At 31.3% G+C, this 13387-nt stretch overlaps 1 protein-coding gene across 7 annotated transcripts in view; it reads left to right on the forward strand.

Annotated features, from left to right (window-relative positions):
- LOC139521778 (myb-like protein X) overlaps positions 1-13387 on the forward strand; it is a 52947-nt gene that overhangs the window by 24047 nt on the left and 15513 nt on the right. For 6 of the 7 annotated variants that reach the window (XM_071315388.1, XM_071315389.1, XM_071315390.1 and 3 more), the window contains 2 exons: positions 3652-3695; positions 5954-6089. In XM_071315388.1, the coding sequence (XP_071171489.1) occupies positions 6006-6089 (84 nt within the window). In that variant the 5' untranslated portion in view covers positions 3652-3695; positions 5954-6005. Of the gene's footprint in view, positions 1-3651; positions 3696-5390; positions 5528-5953; positions 6090-13387 lie in introns of those variants that run through there. The other variant, XM_071315394.1, reaches the window with a different exon arrangement.

The following is a 13387-nucleotide window of genomic DNA, read 5'->3' on the forward strand; positions in this document are numbered from 1 at the left end:
TTTTTTAGGTTATTTTTATTCCTTAATGTCACTGTCCCAGTTTTTTTAACTTAATGTTTACATGATGTGGTGAACTTTAAATTAGCATGTAAATTAGATTAAAGAAAATCTTGATCTATTTTTTGTTTAAATTGAAAGTTTAAATAGTATACTTGGTGCCAGTCACTGTTAGCCTAAAGTGTTTACCTTTAGACAAGTTAATCACAAGTCTGAGTAGGTGTTTTTCTGTTAGTTTTCTGTTGTGTGTTCAGCACTTGTTAAGCAATATTACATCATTCTTTTTAATAACAGACCAAAACCACAAATTTTGGAAATTAAATATCAAATAGTTAATGAACTGGTTTCTCAACCTTCATTAAAGTTAATCTTAATGTATAAATAGTTACCAGATATGCTATATTTAAGTTTGAGAATGTCTGTCCTCTAAACGGTTGTTCACTTAATTAACGGTAATGAGACTTCATTAGTAATTCCTCATGATACCAGTTTTCTTGAAATTGATTCCCAAAAATAGGAAAACAAACTAAGTACATGTAATTCCAAGAAAAGAACCAGTATTATAATTTTCAGATGAAGAGACAAAGTCATTCCACATGACATTTTAAGCCTTGATTTAATTAGGAATCAACAAAAGAGAATGTTGCACACGTGCAATAAACTTTCTACCCAAGTAAATAAGTGGTTGATGACCAAGATACTAAATTTATGATTGAGCCCTGTTTGAATAGCTCATTAAGAAATCTTTGATTTAAAATTGTACTACATTTATATGTTTAAAAGTTACATCAAACAAAATAATCCTGTACATAGTTTTTTTTTCTTTGAAAACAATTCTTTCACTAATAGAATGATGAGCCACAGAGCTCAGGCTATAGTGTCTTAGGCAAAGAAGTTACTTTTTCCATCCGTTACTTTTCTCTAAAGTCAAAAGTGTCATCTAGCAGTATAGTTGCTTGAATGTTCACAACAATCGCTATTAGTCATTTTTGATATTGGCATTTTTATAATTAAAAAAAAGAATCTTTGCATTACTATGTTAACATTACTATAAGGTATCTGATTATAATAAGGAATTGCTTGACTATAATTCTTGTAATATTTGATATTGAATTTGAATTTTTGATACCTGAGTACATTGTTGTATAGAGGTTGTTATCCTGCTTGGGTTCACACATTGTTGAAGGTTGCATGATGATCTCTAGATTTCTTTCTACCTAGTCTGAAAGATCATTTGATCTATTGCTATCACATGGCTGTCCATCTGTAAATTTTCATAAATTTCATCTTTTTCACTAACTTTTAACCATGCGTGACAAGAACGATGTATAGGAGATTCTATATAATAGAGCCTTTTTGGTTCAGGAGAAAACATTATATTTCTGTACATCTTATCATTATTAGTGGCAAAACATTTTTGTTTTCATGTAAATGTGTCTTTTTTCCAGCAATAATTATATAATAGTTCTTGAAAAACTGGTCATTATCTTGATATATGGACTGCCCACAGGACAGTGGTATTGACTAAGATAGTGATAATGACTGAGCCGAAGGCGAGGTCATTATCGCTGTCACAGTCAACACCACTGTCCTACGGGCAGTCCATGTATCACGATAAAGACCAGTTTTTCAAGAACTATTATGTTTATTTAATTGAGAAACCATGTTTTGGAAAATTCTCATAAATTCAAAATGCCAAAAGCGAACTCGAGTAGTTGTTCGATTTCTATGGCAAAGAGTGAAGACCAGTAGTAATACTGTCATTCATTTAAGTGCAATTTTTCAGTATGTGAATACTTAATCAAGTTCTCTTTAATCTTATAATTAACAAAAACATATAATAAACAATTCAACAACTTAAATATAATATTAAAAATAGGAACATGTTTTTTAAAAGGTACATCTCTCTAAACAGAGAAACCACGCCCACCGGTCATTAACAGAGAAACCACGATCCAACTGTCAATATCAGACAGAAACCACGCCCCAACAGTCATTATCAGACGGAAACCACGCCCCACCGGTCATTATCATGTAAAAGTTCGTTAACGACCGGTTTTCTGGTCCAATTTGTACTCTTAATGACCGATGGAATTTATTACTGAAGAATAATGAATGTCATGTGACCCCTTGTTATCCAATAAGAGAATCTTATTCTCAACCGATATGAAATAATGGGTTATACATATATAACCAGTGATGAATAAAGTTTTTACAGTAAATATAATTAAAGTATATTTGTTGATATAAAAAAAGTCAATATGGATTAGTTCTGTTAAATATAGGTCTGGACATTAACAGGGTTAATATAGATTTATCCAGTCTCGACAGCAACTGGGCCAATGTGTATTTATCCATGCCTGTAAAGGAGATCTTGACAGTAACTTGACGAATATGTATTTATCCATGCCTGTAAATAAGATATTGGCAGTAACTGGGACAATGTGTATTTATCCATGCCTGTAAATAAGATATTGGCAGTAACTGGACCAATATGTATTTATCCATGCCTGTAAATAAGATATTGGCAGTAACTGGGCCAAAATGTATTTATTCATGCCTGTAAATGAGATCTTGACAGTAACTGGAACAATATGTATTTATCCATGCCTGTAGATGAGATCTTGACAGTAACTGGGCCACTATGTATTTACCCTGCCTGTAAATGAGATCTTGACAGTAACTGGAACAATATGTATTTACTCATGCATGTAAATGAGATCTTGACAGTAACTGAGCCAATATGTATTTATCCATGCCTGTAAATCAGATCTTGACAGTAACTGGGCCAATATGTATTTATCCATGCCTGTAAATCAGATCTTGACAGTAACTGGGCCAATATGTGTTTACTCGTGCATGTAAATGAGATCTTGACAGTAACTGGGGCAATGTGTATTTATCCATGCCTGTAAATAAGATATTGGCAGTAACTGGGCGAATATGTATTTATCCATGCCTGTAGAGTAGATCTTGACAGTAACTGGGCCAATATGTATTTATCCATGCCTGTAAATGAGATCTTGACAGTAACTGGGCCAATATGTGTTTACTCGTGCATGTAAATGAGATCTTGACAGTAACTGAGCCAATATGTATTTATCCATGCCTGTAGATGAGATCTTGACAGTAACTGGGCCAATATGTATGTATCCATGCCTGTAAATCAGATCTTGACAGTAACTGGGCTAATATGTATTTACCCATGCCTGTAGATGAGATCTTGACAGTAACTGGGACAATGTGTATTTATCTATGCCTGTCAATGAGATCTTGACAGTAACTGGGCTAATATGTATTTATCCATGCCTGTAAATGAGATCTTGACAGAACTGGACCAATATGTATTCATCCATGCCTGTAAATGAGATCTTGACAGTAACTGGGCTAATATGTTTTTATCCATGCCTTTAAATCAGATCTTGACAGTAACTGGGCCAATATGTTTTTATCCAGTCTGGTATGAGAGCACTGATACAATAAGACTCATCCAATCTAATATGCCTTATTTGTATTGTCCCAGTTTCAGAATTTATAAGATCACCAGGAATATTGTATGCACAGCTTTACACATGTTAAGTCCAACTATACTGTAGTTGCTTATTGGATAATATTAACTGATCTAATGATTAAACGAGCATTTGTTAATTTCAGATAATGAATTAAAGAAGTTTCAACAGCATCATTGGCAGCCAAAGGTAAATTTATAATTATTGAGAAAAGCACAAAATAACCACAGTGTTAAATCATACAACAGAATATAAATATTTTTGCTATAGTGTTTTCATTATTATTCATTGGGTACCACTTTTTGTGGATTTTGTGGGTACAGATAAACCATTTAAGTGTTACACATTTTCTGTAAGGTTGTATGCAGGCATGGTAAAACAATGAAATCATATAAATGAATCCCCAGTATCATTAAAAAAAGATTTCATCAACTCATATAACATAGAAAGCTTGTAAAGAGCCATTACATTGAGCTAGCAATGATGAAAACAATCTTGTTCATTAAAAAAAACTAAATATAAGAACAATGAAGACACAGTTAAAAAGTACAAGCAAGAAACTAATAAAGAAATCCTTTAATACTTTATTTCTGTCTTTGGATGTGTTCTATTTTCAGATTTTTTTTTATAGATATTAATGTTTCCCCTAGTTTTGTATACTCTATTGAAAAATGTAGTAGTTGGTATAAGTATAGGTAAATCATTATCAAGTTATACTCATATAATGTGCTTTCAGATTCAATTTACCAATATATTCCTTAAGTAAAAGCTTAAAAGGTTGTATTACATGTCATAGCAAATATTTGAAGAAAAAACTATTTCTTCAAGGGACTTCTTTACAATTGTCAAGAATGAAGAATCAATGTGCAAATTAGAATATAACATCAATGGGCAAATTAGAATATAACATCAATGTGCAAATTAGAATATAACATCAATGGGCAAATTAGAATATAACATCAATGGGCAAATTAGAATATAACATCAATGGGCAAATTAGAATATAACATCAATGGGCAAATTAGAATATAACATCAATGGGCAAATTAGAATATAACATCAATGGGCAAATTAGAATATAACATCAATGGGCAAATTAGAATATAACATCAATGGGCAAATTAGAATATAACATCAATGGTGGGCAGATTAGAATATAACATCAATGGGCAAATTAGAATATAACATCAATGGGCAAATTAGAATATAACATCAATGGGCAAATTAGAATATAACATCAATCAATGGGCAAATTAGAATATAACATCAATGTGCAGATTAGAATATAACATCAATGGGCAAATTAGAATATAACATCAATGGGCAGATTAGAATATAACATCAATGTGCAGATTAGAATATAACATCAATGGGCAAATTAGAATATAACATCAATGGGCAAATTAGAATATAACATCAATGGGCAGATTAGAATATAACATCAATGGGCAAATTAGAATATAACATCAATGGGCAAATTAGAATATAACATCAATGGGCAAATTAGAATATAACATCAATGGGCAAATTAGAATATAACATCAATGGGCAAATTAGAATATAACATCAATGGGCAGATTAGAATATAACATCAATGTGCAGATTAGAATATAACATCAATGTGCAAATTAGAATATAACATCAATGTGCAGATTAGAATATAACATCAATGTGCAGATTAGAATATAACATCAATGTGCAGATTAGAATATAACATCAATGTGCAGATTAGAATATAACATCAATGTGCAAATTAGAATATAACATCAATGTGCAGATTAGAATATAACATCAATGTGCAGATTAGAATATAACATCAATGTGCAAATTAGAATATAACATCAATGTGCAGATTAGAATATAACATCAATGTGCAAATTAGAATATAACATCAATGTGCAAATTAGAATATAACATCAATGTGCAAATTAGAATATAACAAAGGCATCACATCTTTGTCAAAACACCAGCTTGACAATTGGTCAACATTTTCAGGTCTTCAGAAGATTAAAATATATAAGGTTAGAAATTTTACAGGAAATTGCTGATATGTAATTAGCCACATTTATCTTGATTTACCGTAAATGAATAATGTAAAAAGGATTTGTATATGTGTGACATTCATTTTGAACAAGATCGCACCGCTATGGAATTCATGTCTTATCTGGGTAGTTTTAAAGTGTGGTCCTTGTCAAAAGTAGTTAGCCTATTACAGAAAGTCCAAAATCAATTTTCAACTGTTAGACTTTAAGCTGCAAAAAGACATTACATTTAAAATTTAGTTGTACGATGTACATTTAGGTTAAAAAAGTAAACAAACACATTGACAGAAGTAAAAAACAATCAATGGATCTAACCAAATCAAAATTGCACTGATATTAACTCGCTTTGAACAGGTGGAAGTTTTATAGAGAAGGTCATATTCATTATAACATTTTAATCTGCAGGTATGAAAAGATGCCCATGTTCGTTTGATGAAAGAGAATTGATTGGTTAAAGATGAAAGAGATAGATGAAGTTCCAACTAAGATTAGTGTTAGTAAGATCTGCCTCTTCAGGAAAGGATCAGATATTGATTTAGAGGTATGTATATAGGTAAATCAATCAATTGTGGATAGATCCTGATTTTATGGCCTACTTATTACCGAATTATTACCTAATTAATAATGGAAAATAAGGGGAATAAAAGGTATCAAGGTCTATATGGTCGTCCACAGTACCTATTGGAATTAGATACATGAATATGTCGTTACTGGGCACCTTGGGGAAAAAGCTTCATGGTGTTAATTGATACAAGGTTAATGGAGGCAATAGATTGTAAATATTTTTAACAATACCTATCATTACCTGTTTTATAAGGTTATAATTGGCTATTTGTTGCATTTTTATAAATGGTTATCTAAATGAACATTTTTTTTCTAAACAAGGAAAATTTACATTTTGGTCTATAGAATTTATTACAAAGAGTTGCACTTCAGTCATATGCTGATCTATTTTTGATGAATCAGAATGATGACTATATGTCTATAATGGGAATGTATATTAATCCAGGGTGAATATGACAATTTTATGGACAACAATGAGAATGAGAAAGATATAAGGTAAAGTAAAGGTAATGCATTTTTATGTTAATACCTGTACAATTGAAACTGGTAGATTTGTTGAAACCATTGCAGGTTTTCACTTTTTTCTTATTTTTTCTAAATTTTGGCAGAAAAATAAAATGTAATAAAATGTAAAAGGCCAAGTGAGCTTTTCTCATCACTTGGCGTCCGGCGTCCGTCGTCATCCGTCGTCGTCGTTAACTTTTACAAAAATCTACTGCTCTGAAACTACTGGGCCAAATTAAACCAAACTTGGCCACAATCATCATTGGGGTATCTTGTTTAAAAAATGTGTCCGGTGACCCGGCCAACCATCCAAGATGGCCGCCATGGCTAAAAATAGAACATGGGGGTAAAATGCAGTTTTTGGCTTATAACTCAAAAACCAAAGCATTTAGAACAAATCTGACAGGGGGTAGAATTGTTTATCAGGTCAACATTTATATGCTCTGAAATTTTTAGATGAATCGGACAACCCGTTGTTGGGTTGCTGCCCCTGAATTAGTAATTTTAAGGAAATTTTGCTGTTTTTGGTTATTATCTTGAATATTATTATAGATAGAGATAAACAGTAAACAGCAATAATGTTCAGCAAAGTAAGATTTACAAATAAGTCAACATGACCGAAATGGTCAGTTGACCCCTTTAGGAGTTATTGCCCTTTATAGTCAATTTTTAACCATTTTTCGTAAATCTTAGAAATCTTTTACAAAAATCTTCTCCTCTAAAACTACTGGGCCAAATTAATCTAAACTTGGCCACAATCATCTTTTGGGTTAGTAGTTTGAAAAATGTGTCCGGTGACTCGGCCATCAAACCAAGATGGCCGGCAAAGCTAAAAATAGAACATGGGGTAAAATGCAGTTTTTGGCTTATAACTCAAAACCCAAAGCATTTAGAGCAAATCTGACAGGGGGTAAAACTGTTTGTCAGTTCAAGATCTATCTGCCCTGAAATTTTCAGATGAATCGGACAACCCGTTGTTGGGTTGCTGGCCCTGAATTAGTAATTTTAAGAAATTTTGCTGTTTTTGGTTATTATCTTGAATATTATTATAGATAGAGATAAACTATAAACAACAATAATGTTCACCAAAGTAAGATTTACAAATAAGTCAACATGACTGAAATGGTCAGTTGACCCCTTTAGGAGTTATTGCCCTTTATAGTAAATTTTTAACCATTTTTCGTAAATCTTAGTAATCTTTTACAAAAATCTTCTCCTCTTAAACTACTTGGCCAAATTAATCCAAACTTGGCCACAATCATCTTTTGGGTTAGTAGTTTGAAAAATGTGTCCGGTGATCCGGCCATCAAACCAAGATGGCCGCCATGGCTAAAAATAGAACATGGGGTAAAATGCAGTTTTTGGCTTATAACTCAAAACCCAAAGCATTTAGAGCAAATCTGACATCGGGTAAAATTGTTTATCAGGTCAACATTTATATGCTCTGAAATTTTTAGATGAATCGGACAACCTGTTGTTGGGTTGCTGACCCTGAATTGTTAGTTTTAAGGAAATTTTGCTGTTTTTGGTCATTTTCTTGAATATTATTATTGATAGAGATAAACTGTAAACAACAATAATGTTCAGCAAAGTAAGATTTACAAATAAGTCAACATGACCGAAATGGTCAATTGACCCCTTTAGGAGTTGTGGTTCTTTATAGTCAATTTTTAACAATTTTCATAAAATTTGTAAATTTTTACTAACATTTTCCACTGAAACTAATGGGCCAAGTTCATTATAGATAGAGATAATTTTAAGCAGCCAAAATGTTCTTTAAAGTAAGATGTACAAACACATCACCATCACCAAAACTCAATTTTGTCATGAATCCATCTGCTTCCTTTAATATTCACATAGACCAAGGTGAGCGACACAGGCTCTTTAGAGCCTCTAGTTATGAGATATTTTGTTTTCTTTAAAAACTCAGCCATAATGTTATTTCAACAAAATTGTAACAACTGTTTTATTAAAGCACGAAGAGAAATCAACAATCAGTAAATTGATAAGTTGTATTTAATATTGAGATTTCAATTCAATAAGAAAATAAGAAGATGTGGTATGTTTGTTAATAAAGACAACTCTCAAGCTAAGTCCAATTGATAAAAGTATGTCATTTCAAGCTTAGTTAGTTGAAAATTAAATTTTTTATTATTAGCATATATATGTAGGTTTTAATAGAAGTGAATTCTTGATTTTGTTTCTGGTCTGGTTGTAGGCTCAGATGGTTGGAAAGGGGGAGGAGCTACTATTCTTTACTAAACTTCACATACCTTGTATCAAATCATGAGGTGTACTCCACAGTTCTGCTATTTCTACAGTTTTAATGTATGATTTTTTCTTGTTTCCCATGGGCTGTCCAGTGTATTTTCAATAAAATTGAAATGCCTGAATTTAAGTACTGTGAAAGAACCTTCACAGTACCTTTATTCATGGGGATCTAATTTTCTTGTTTTTTGTGGATGGCTTTATCCACGAATTTAATTGTCCAGCAAAAGAAAACAACTGATATTTTTTTCTTTAAACTAAAATCCATGAAATTAAGAATCCATAAAACATGTATCCATGTGTACCTGTCTTTAGACTCTTTGAATTGTTGTCTCATTGATGTATACACCAAATAACCTTACTGTGATACTTCTATTTTCTATATTTCTATCCTAGAAAATATTGTAAAGATGTAATTTGTAGTATGTTTAATAGTCTTGACCTCTCATATAAGCAGGAAATCATGCACTTATTCCTCATCAAGTGATGTCTTTGGACTAAGGCATATATTGCTGAATTTATTGATTCAAAGGAAGCAATCATATATTGATGAGTTTTAAATGCTATTTGTTAGCCAATCTTTCTTCTACCACTAAATACTTCTATTATGGTCTTGCATACATGTACATAAATGCAAATATAGATAGGTCGTAAACTTTTGTTAACGTTTTGTTTCTAAAATAATGGTAATCTTATATAGAACGTGGTTTTCCTTTTCTTTTTCTTTTAATTGGTTCTTAAACTTTTTACATACAAACATAGAGTAGCAGTAAAACAACAAACAGATAGTCATAGAGAACATATGTACATTAATATATTTACAAGTCCAATCAGGCAGATAATTTGTTACCAAAACTTCTAATGTCTAGTGTCCATGTGATTTCACCTTATCCATACATTTGTTACATTTCCAGATCAAATAAAAATTTTGAAATCTCTGCAAAGAAGGCTATATCTTTCGTCCCCAGTTGACACCATTGCGATGCATTTTGGGGGACATAGCAATTTGGGTTTTCATTCCATATGTCAAGTCTTGTTAGAGCTCTCATGTGTACAATTCTTGCCAAATATTTATGAAATTCATATCAAAGGTTTTTTCTTAAAACGTCTTGCTTATTAACTTTTTTCAAATGTGTTATGCCCCTTTGAAATATTGATTTTATGGAAAATTGAATGTACAGTTCTTTCGTGATTTTCATCAAACTTATATTGATGTATAATGTTTCTGACAATTTTTGAAATCAGTGCAGATCAACTACTTTTACAAGAGTTATGCCACTTTGAAATTTAAAATTTAATTATTTGGAAATTTACTGTGTAAGTGCTTTTTTATTTTTTTTTTAGTTGAGAACCTTGAGCAAATGCAAAATATGCAATGCTGGTGACATTGAAACTCTGTTCTTTTATTTTCATATTTCAAAAATGACATGAATTGAATAACCTTTTCACAAAGAATAATTTTTAATACTATTTTGTTGATACCCCAATTTCCCCTTGATTTCCTTAGTTATACACTATATAGGCAATAAATAGCCATTATTAATATCAACCATTTATTTTATATCTGATATCATTTCACAAAATTAGTTCTTCAGTATATTTTGTATTTAATGGATTTTTTGGTATCCTTGGTAATATAATTGTCAACCTTCGGGTTGTGATATATATATTACATATCAGATTTATAATCTTCATTATCAGCTCATTTTTATTTTGCCTGGTAATGTTACCAGCAGCTGCAGAGGTTTACATCTTCCCAAAAAACAAAGATACAATTTCTTTTACTGTGTAGAATTAATTACCAAATTTGCACTTTTACCTTTGCTCCTATAAAGCTTCCTACATGTATTGCTGATTGACCTAAAACTAATATGCTTTATCACATTCAATTAAGCTTACTGGCAATCGTACAAGCTTGTCATTTATCAATGGTTTACCATATATAATTCTTCATTGGTTTTTTGTGTATTAGAATTTCACACCCAATAATCTGTTGACGTATTTTGGTCAAAAAAGTATGTGCAAAAGATATATTTCAAAGTTTTAATTAGATATAATACCTGTCAGATAATTAGAAATCAGGTAACTTTGTTTCTTGTCAGAAAAATCAATATCTGAGATATGCCATCATCTTTCATAATGTTTTGTCACACCTCAGGGGGATGGAGGATATTATTACTTCACAGAGCAAGAAAAAATGGGTAGGTCCAACTATTCTTATCACAACCTTTGATTCATATTTTTATATTGGTGGGTAGAACATATATTTATTTGACAATTAAATTTTTAATCTTCTACATGTTAAATTTATTATCTAAATCTAAGCGTAATGATGAAAGGCAACTAATGTTAGAATGGGTCTTCCTATGTCATATTTATTTGAATAACTCTTAAGTGGAAATTGCTTTAGATTTTGAAATAATTCTTTAATTCCGTAAATGTTTAAATAATAAAGCACTTATGTGTATCTGTTAATTGTCCCTACCAAGGAAGAAGTACTATTATGAAAACTAAATCATCCAAGTTAACATCATTGTTTTACTATGCTGCATGTATGATATTGAACATATTATTATAATATTGTATTCAAGGCCTTGAATATAATATAGCGGAATCAATATTTAAGGTACCTAGCTTCTCATCTTTCAAAAGACGCCACAAATTTACTCAAAAACATGCAGCAGTCATATAAATCTTGGTATGGTGACCTATAGACATATAGTTGTTATCATCTTTGTTCTCCAGTCACTGGAGTGTAGTAGTCTCATTGGTGTTGCTAGACAAATGTATTATCCTTGCAAAATCCTTTACTGGAAAATATAGTTCAGGTCTTTTATATAGATTATACCATTGTTTTTCCAGTTTGAATGGCTTTACACTAGATATTTTTGGGGCCTTCTATAGCTTGCTGTTCGGTGTGAGCCAAGACTCTGTGTTGAAGTCTGTACTTTGACCTATAATGGTTCACTTTTACAAAATGTGACTTGGATGGAGAAGTCTGTCATCGGCACTCATACCACATCTTCTTTTAAAAATCTAGTAGCATATTAGCTACTTTTGTAATTTATCAATCAATAAAATATTTACTTTGAAATTATTAATGATCATGAGACACCAATTTTTGCTGATTTTGTCATACCTATCAACCACAAAATTTTGTACCTAATGTAATGAATATTGCTTAGTTTGAATATGTTAATTTGAACATCATTAATTTTAAATACCACAAACCACTGATTTCTTAACAAACCACAGAAATTGATTTACACATACAAATTAAAGGTACTTCTACAGTTAAAGATATATTGCAAGTTTTTACAGTAATTTATTGGTTGAAGCTTACCCATTAATGATTCTTAAATGTCAAAGTTGTTGACATTACGAAGTCAGATGCTTTTCTTCCTATGAGTAGTTGCTTCTGAATGCTGATTTCAAAAACTTGCATTTAGTTCAGCAGGAAATGTGAATTTCAAATTTTGTTGTTGTTGATAAAACTGAATCAACTGTATAGAATAATAGTATGACTTGTAAATGTACTGTCAGTCATGATACAGTGAGTAATTGGCTGAGAAGTTTACCCTTTAAACCAACTTAAAATTTTCAAATGTAAGTTTTGTTTGAAATTACAAAGTTAAATGTTTGCTACTAGCAAGGACAAAAACTGCTGTAGCTTCTTAATGATAGATTTTAGGCTATAAATCTATAAGACACTCTTATATTCTGAGCTTATATTATGTAATAACATTTCTCAAATTTCTTCTTAGGAAAGCACTGAATCCAATGTTTTTTTAAAGTACCCATAAATAGTGATTGCAGCCCAGATCACTCTTTAATAATTGATCTTCATTGACTGATTGACTTTACCTTCACTACAGTAATATGGGGTATCTCAAAATTGTTAAAGTTGTGCTCTCAATTAAGGTAAACTGTTACAGATATAACAGCCATTTAAAAGTGGGTTGGGGGGGGGGGGGTTGGGGGGGGGGGGGAGCCATATGCTCCAAATACATTGATTGTCCAAAAAAGGGGTCAAACTGCTGGAAACCCTACCCCACCCCCTGGATCCACCTCTGAAAATCATATATGTACGTAATCTGTCATTAATAAAAATATAAGTTCTGATGAGATGAATAGTAGGCAGTATTACAGGATGTTTTTAATCCTTGTAAGATTGATACTAAATATTGGGGGGATTTTTATGATTAACAGATCATTATGTTTATCTCCTGTTTGTGTCTCTCTAACATGTGGTTTCTGTTCTATGCGTTTTATATGCTTTTTATAATTTGAATGTTAGGTAACTGTTTCTATTTCCTGTTACTGTCTGCTATTTGTATGCACTTTATTTTTTATAAACACAAACTATTTATTAAAGTTAATCCCAATAGCGTGAATCTTTATTTCATTATTAAGCTTTGTTTTTGACCAAATGGACCAAATGATAAACATTATCCACAAAGATTACTGACTTTTATAGAGCTGGATGGATGAAATTTCAGGAAA

The sequence above is a fragment of the Mytilus edulis genome, chromosome 4, assembly GCF_963676685.1.
Source record: "Mytilus edulis chromosome 4, xbMytEdul2.2, whole genome shotgun sequence".
NCBI lineage: Eukaryota > Metazoa > Mollusca > Bivalvia > Mytilida > Mytilidae > Mytilus > Mytilus edulis.